General features: G+C 45.5%; 2 protein-coding genes across 2 annotated transcripts; both read left to right on the top strand.

Moving 5' to 3' along the window:
• Nucleotides 1–472: 472 nt before the first annotated feature.
• On the top strand, nt 473–2573 carry f10 (coagulation factor X; the record flags this gene model as incomplete). The annotated part of the gene is made up of 4 exons (XM_010780435.1): nt 473–774; nt 1046–1163; nt 1237–1424; nt 1878–2573. Coding segments are annotated over 4 exons (1031 nt in total), but the record flags the coding sequence as incomplete, so codon positions are not given.
• Nucleotides 2574–3176: 603 nt separating this feature from the next.
• Nucleotides 3177–6384, top strand: LOC104953486 (venom prothrombin activator porpharin-D-like). Its single transcript, XM_010780433.1, has 8 exons — nt 3177–3258; nt 3666–3820; nt 4106–4130; nt 4204–4371; nt 4744–4875; nt 4948–5021; nt 5109–5247; nt 5327–6384. The coding sequence occupies exons 1-8, from the start codon at nt 3177–3179 to the stop codon at nt 6265–6267; spliced, it is 1716 nt and encodes a 571-aa protein (XP_010778735.1). The 3' UTR covers nt 6268–6384.
• Nucleotides 6385–7141: the final 757 nt, after the last annotated feature.

Genomic DNA, 7141 nt, shown 5'->3' with positions numbered 1-7141 from the left:
ACTCCCTACATGTTAGCGATGCTGTACCTTTGGTGTTTACTTGGAGGATATCTTCAACTAGACACAAAGTGAAAGGGTGGTCAGGCTAAATATCTCTTGACCATTCAGAAGCATCAAGGAGAGGCCTGTGTTGAAGCTACTGCTAGCCTAGCCTATTGCCTAGTCATGTGACCGTGCTGTAGTTCCTTTATAGCCCAACATTAGCCTCCTTTAGCTTAGCGGTGGTGACGAGAAGTCATGTGACCGTGCTGTAGTTCCTTTATAGCCCAACATTAGCCACCTTTAGCTTAGCGGTGGTGACGAGAAGTCATGTGACCGTGCTGTAGTTCCTATATAGCCCAACATTAGCCACCTTTAGCTTAGCGGTGGTGACGTGAAGTCATGTAGTTCCTTTATTAGCTTTTTACTACAACACAACGTTTGTTTTTAGAGATTATTTCCTGCAATAACCCAAAACTCCGATCTCTTGCAGACATCTTTAAATGCGGCGCCGTCGTGACGGAAAACGTCCGGACAGTTTTCCGGTACGACCGCAAAAACACGACAACGCAGGGCAACGAGTCCACGGTGATGGAAAACATCAACATGAGCGACTTAATGCTGAAAAACATCAGCGATGGCGACTTCCTGCAGGAGAACAGCGACTTCCTGCCAGAGAACAGCGACTTCCTGTTGGAAGACGCCGTGTCTGAGGAGACGCTTTACTCTCAGATGGCGAGTATGACGCGCATCGTGAACGGAGAGGACTGTCCTCCGGGGGAGTGTCCGTGGCAGGTAAACACGTAGAAATAAAAATGTTAAGCACTTCGCAGATGATGAAGATGTGTGAAGATATTAGTAGCTGTTTTTGATTATCAATTAATTGGGATTTCAAGCAAAGAAGAGGTACTCATTTTGTTTTCTACGTGGGAATGAATAATAGTCAAATTATAAGGCCAATGTTTTCTTTTTGACAAGTCCATAATGGTATATACTTGGAAGTCCATTAAAGACGTCTGGAAGTATATTTTGGTTCAGTTTTACCAGTTTGCATCTGGTCCTGCAGGCTCTCCTCCTGAACGAGGACGACCGGGGTTTCTGTGGAGGAACGATCCTTAACGAGTACATCATCCTGACGGCCGCCCACTGCATGAATGCCTCGCGCTACATCTACGTGAGACTCGGTAGGTCTGACGGACCCGAATATAAAACACGAGGCAGATTTATGTTGCACGCTTTTACTGAAATACGTTACAGGGGAGTTTGACGTGTTGGTGGATCACGGTAACGAGGCGAGGCACGAGGTGGAGACGATCATCACGCACCACAGATACAAGCCGGACACCTACAACAACGACATCGCGCTAATGAAGCTAGCAATGCCCATCAAGTTCTCCCGCTTCATCCTGCCGGCCTGCATCCCTGAGCAGGAGTTCGCTGAAAAGGTGAACCTTCAAAACGTGTTTCACAAATAAAGTTTGACATTCAGTGGCCGAGTCGTTCCAAACTTAGCTCATATTCTTTTTCTAACTTTGGTGAAACAGAAGATTTAAAGAGGAGCTTTTGCATGATTCTTTTTGTAAAAGTACCCCCTGGTATGATTATGTTAGCTTCCAGTGCTAACCCTTTACCCCCTGGTATGATTACGTTAGCTTCCAGTGCTAACTCTTTACCCCCTGGTATGAATACCTTAGCTTCCAGTGCTAACTCTTTACCCCCTGGTATGAATACGTTAGCTTCCAGTGCTAACTCTTTACCCCCGGGTACGATTACGTTAGCTTCCAGTGCTAACTCTTTACCCCCTGGTATGAATACGTTAGCTTCCAGTGCTAACTCTTCCCCCCCTGGTATGAATACGTTAGCTTCCAATGCTAACTCTTCCCCCCCTGGTTCTACAGGTGTTGATGCGGGAGCCCGACGGCATGGTGAGTGGTTTCGGGCGCACGGGCGAGGGCCGGCAGCCGTCCACCATCCTGCAGCGTCTCTCCATGCCTTACGTGGACCGGCTCACCTGCAAGGAGTCCACCCAGCTGCGCATCAGCACCAACATGTTCTGCGCCGGCTACGACACGATAGCCAAGGACTCGTGCCAAGGCGACAGCGGCGGACCGCACGTCACACGCTACGGAAACACGTACTTCATCACCGGCATTGTGAGCTGGGGCGAGGGCTGCGCGCGGAAAGGGAAATACGGCGTTTACACTCAGGTGTCCAAGTACATCCGCTGGATCAACAGTGGCATAGAGCAGCTGATGCCCAAAGAGAAGAGCGGCAGGCGGAGGAAGAGGCACCGCGGCCCGGCCCGGAGGCTGCTTCTGTAAACACCACGACATAGCATAGCTAGCTAAACAAGCTAATCCCTGTTATAATGTTGATAATTACTTTAGGGGTTCCTCAGGGCTTGAGTCTCGGCCCTTTATATTTTATATGTAGTTATTTTAATCGATTTATTTTCATTTATAGGGCGGCATCTGACATATTTGCATCTTACAAAGAAGCTTTTTGATCAGTATTGTTAAAGGAAAAGTGCAATTTTGATCAATTTAACAATTGAAATATATTACATATGTGTAAAAAACTGTGTGTTCGTGTGTTCTGTCTAAAATGTGCTTTTTCATCTTAAAGAGAAGCTACATAAATAAATAAAAACAACAACAGTGGAAGTCTTTTGTGATTGAGTCTCATTGCAGATTATTTTAACACATCGTCTTTGATTTTGGGAGATTTTAACAGTTATATTTGAATATTTTATGAGATTTTAAGGTTTGTAACGTAATGTGGGGTATATGGGCTAAGGGTCTTGTTGGGACATCATGTCTCCCCTACACGTCTATGCGGGGATGATTTTAAATGATTAATCCCTTGTTTACCCGGGGACTCCTGGAGTTCAGAGGTCGATGCTGCTTGTTTAGAGAGAATAGGTCAGAGTCCACTGCAGTGTTTACAAAGAGACGTTTAAATACCGTTTAACTCTTTAGAGCAACACACCTGATGAGGAGGTGAAACACTGACTCCTCTGGGAATATTGAGTTTTAAAATCTATTTAAAATGTGTAAAACTGAACTCCGTAAATTAAGATGAAGCTTTTTTAAATTGGTAAATTTGTGAATGAAGTCTGGTTTGATTTAATCACGAGACTCCCGACAGAAATCAGTGTGTGACGTCAGTGTGTAAACAGTGTTCAGACACTCAGAGTCATGGCGGTCGGCATCATGTCGGCTCGAGCGTCTCTTCTGGCGCTAACCGCTTGCTTCCTTCAAGTTCTCATCCAAGGACAAGGTAAGACATCGGTAAACTGCGAACTTAGTGCTAATATCAGCTGTCGTTTGATTCACAAGTCAATCGGGCGGTAAACTGAAAGGTAAATATGATATGTCAGACATAAACAAATTATCCAGTTCGTTGTCCAGGTGGTCTATTGGTGCCAAACACACTGTTTTTAACTTAAAACACACTCAGTGTCGTAATGAAGAATTAGTTTGAATAACTATTACATTTTATAAACTACAAAGATTTTTATTTGATATTATTTAGTAGTTTTTTGCGGCGCTCGCAACCAGGACGTTGCATGCAGTTAAACAGGTTTATTTATATTATTTTATATTTTATTGTCAGTGTTTCGGGCCCCCTGCGCTCGCGGCGTGCTAACCTGTTTTATATAATAGTATTTATTATTTTATTGTCAGTGTTTCGGGGTCCCCAGGACGTGTTCCTGCGCTCGCGGCGTGCTAACAGGTTCATTCTGGAGGAGGTTCTGCAGGGGAACCTCGAGAGGGAGTGCTACGAGGAATGGTGCAACTACGAGGAGGCGCGGGAATACTTCGAGGACACGCCCAGTACGGTGAGGGAAAACATTAAAGAATATATTAGTATTTGTTATATATTTTTTATTATAGATTAATTCTAATTTTTCTTGTCTAAATATATTTTGTAATAATACTTCAATTTATATATTTTATTTATCTAAATATATTTGTTAATTCTTATATAAGTACAGTTATTTTCTTTTGTAAAACATTTTTAATTATTAAATATGATAACTATAGTTATAATAATAATTAAGGCAATATTTTAAATTACTTCGAAACCGTTTTGAATGTCTTTGTTTGTCTTTGTTTGTGTTCAGAACGCCTTCTGGAACGTTTACTACGGTACGTTTTCATTTTGACTCTAAACTAATACTTTGTTTTCGTCATTATTTATATTTCTGTATTTCTGTTGCAGACGGGGATCAGTGCGAGCCGGACCCCTGCCTGCACGGAGGAAACTGCACGGACCGGCTGGGGGGGTTCCTGTGCTGCTGCCCCCCCCCTCACTACGGCCCTGTCTGTGAGCTGAGGGCCCCGGGGCCCGATGGAAACCCCCCCGCCGCCCCGCTGGTCACCTCCACAGGTTATTATATATAGGTTATAACTATAAATTAAATCGTATTTGTTATTTTGTAATATATTAATTTGATTATACATTTTATTGATTATGTTTTATTTCCCCTAATGTATCTGTTTTTCTTCTGTATATATATTTGTATTATTTTACATTTTAAATGAACCTTTATAAAAATGGCTTTTAATACATCTGATTAGACCACGCCCAACGCGATGTTAGCACCGCCTCCAAACAGGGGGCGTGGCTTGGAACAAAGCTAGTTTAAGGTGTGCTTTTTTCAGCGCTTTTATTTGGTCGGTACTCCACCAGCAACACATTCGTTTTTCAATGATTTTTGACTAAAGGATCTACCTGTGTTTTAACCGTCCCGTGTCTCAGAGATCTCCGAGTGTCCGATCGGCGGCCCGTTGGCATGCGATCAGATGTGCGAGGCGTCCGTCGGTTCGTTCGTCTGCTCCTGCCTGACGGGCTTCGGACTGCAGGAGGACGGGCGGAGCTGCCGGGCTGAAGGTACGATGATAAAAAACACGAGAAAATATACAAGAACTATAGAGAGAAATAACGCCATGTTTGTTTCCTCAGCCGAGTTTACCTGCGGAAGACTTCCTGACGAGATCAACGCCACGCTGTGCCCTCGAGGAGCCTGTCCCTGGCAGGTGAGGCGACCAATCACGTCCCATTAGCCTCCTTTAGCTTAGCGGTGGTGAAGTCATGCTGTATTTAGGTTTGTTTTGCTCCTGCAGGCGTCCCTATTGGACAGCAGAGGGGAGGAGCTGTGTAGCTGCGCTGTGATTGGCCGTCGCTCCGTGCTGACCTCGGCTCGATGCCTCCTGACGGGCGTGTCATCGCCCCCCCGACCCTCTGACTTCACCGTGGCCGCCGGTATATTATTGCAGCGTTTTATTGTGAAATTTAAGATGATTTTCACAATAAAAGCCTCATTAATCTTTTATTCTTCCAGGCGATAGAAAGACGCTCGTCGCCGTGCGGTCGCTCTACATCCACGAGCGTTTCCGTGAGCATTGCCGTGATGATGACCTCGTCCTGCTGGAGTTGTCCCGCCCCCTGACATTTGGCCCCGCCCTCTCCCACCTCTGCCTCCCCCCCACCAGGGACTTCAGCGAGAACATCCTGATGCATTCTGGGAGGACGGGGGACGCCGGGGAAAAGACGCTCGTCTACAAAACGCTGGACGAGTGCCGACTAAATACGAACGTTTCAAATCTGCTTAGCAACAAGATGTTCTGCATGGGGGGGCTTAATGAGGGACAAGAGGGGGGGCAAAGGAGACCCAAACGAGCCCAGGGGAGACTTAATGAACTCTGGAATTACACTAGTACGGATATGAGGAGAAAAGGTTCTGATCGAGTCCATAGAGACCAGACTGGGGATTTAAGAAACCCAAACAGTACCATTAAGAGCCCGGATGAACCCTTTAGGAACAAGAATGGCAGCGAAGGGACGCAGAATGAAAGCCATCACCAGAACCAGGACCACCAACAGGACCACCAACAAGACCACCATCAAAACCAACAACAAAACAAACACCAGAACCACAACCAACAACACCAAGACCACCATCAAAACCACCACCAGGACCACAACCGAACCCCCCATGGAGCGGACCGGATTCTGATTGGATCAGAAACCGGGCACAGGACCCTGAATAGCGCCCGGCGGTGTTCGGGCTTGTTGCCGGGGACGCCGGTTGCTACGGTGGAGCGCGGGACGGCGTTCCTCACCGGGCTGCTGATGACATCATCATGTGGGGACGGGCTGGTGTTCACCAAACTGTCCCGGTACCTGAGTTGGATCCGGACCCGGCTGGAGGCCAGCGAGGGTCACGTGACCTCTCAGGGTCACGTGACCTCTCAGGTCGTGCAGTACCCCGAGAAACCCTGAGAAACTTTATCCTCAAATATTAACACTTTTTCCCCGAATTGTTGACGTTTTCTTGAAATATTACACTTTTTAATTTTAAATATTCCACTGTATATTCCACTACAGATGATAAATGCCCAGTAAAGATTACAATACCCACAATGCACCAGCTCCAGTGTTACTCAGGTTAGTGTTAATAAAGAGAGACGGGACACGCTCTACAAAAATAAAGAATGTTTGAGCAGAGGGGATTGTGGGCAACGTAGTCTATGAGATGGAGGACAGAGCAGAGGGGATTGTGGGCAACGTAGTCTATGAGACGGAGGACAGAGCAGAGGGGATTGTGGGTGATGTAGTCTATGAGACGGAGGACAGAGCAGGAAACGGGTTCTGTTTACTGACCACGAGCTTCTGGTGCTGTTGGGAGATGTAGCCTTTGATGTGACCCTGAGGGAAACCACAGAAGAAGAACAGGTTAACTGTTAGCGCCCCGCTGCGGCTGAGAAACATCTCTCTCTTATTTTTTTTTGTCTGAATATATCTGCTTTATTGTGAAACTGATATTTGATTAAATACATAACAAATCTGATTCATTTATTGTTTTATATATTATAATTAATTATACAATACATTTAATTCCAGTATATAAATAAAGAAAAATAATACTATTTAAAGAAATTGTAAAAAAAACATGGAAAAAAAGCTGCCGAAGAGTTAGAGGTGTGTGTGTGTGTGTGTGTGTGTGTGTGTGTGTGTGTGTGTGTGTGTGTGTGTGTGTGTGTGTGTGTGTGTGTGTGTCACCATGTAAATGAGGTTAGCGAGGATACACTGCACTTCGTCCAGATCAACGTCCTGCAGCTGCATCATCTGCAGAGACACCAGGAAGGACGCCAGG

This window comes from Notothenia coriiceps, unplaced genomic scaffold, assembly GCF_000735185.1.
Source record: "Notothenia coriiceps isolate Sejong01 unplaced genomic scaffold, NC01 NC01_scaffold00021828, whole genome shotgun sequence".
In the NCBI taxonomy this organism is placed as follows: Eukaryota; Metazoa; Chordata; class Actinopteri; order Perciformes; family Nototheniidae; genus Notothenia; species Notothenia coriiceps.
This window is presented reverse-complemented; position numbering and strand designations above follow the sequence as displayed.

Excerpts from the sequence above, each read along its gene's own strand:
- LOC104953486 (XM_010780433.1), top strand. The coding sequence starts at position 3,177 with ATGGCGGTCGGCATCATGTCGGCTCGAGCGTCTCTTCTGGCGCTAACC. Across the intron at positions 4,372-4,743 it reads CCCGCTGGTCACCTCCACAG|AGATCTCCGAGTGTCCGATC; the intron begins GTTATTATATAT and ends CCCGTGTCTCAG. Across the intron at positions 5,248-5,326 it reads TGACTTCACCGTGGCCGCCG|GCGATAGAAAGACGCTCGTC; the intron begins GTATATTATTGC and ends TTATTCTTCCAG.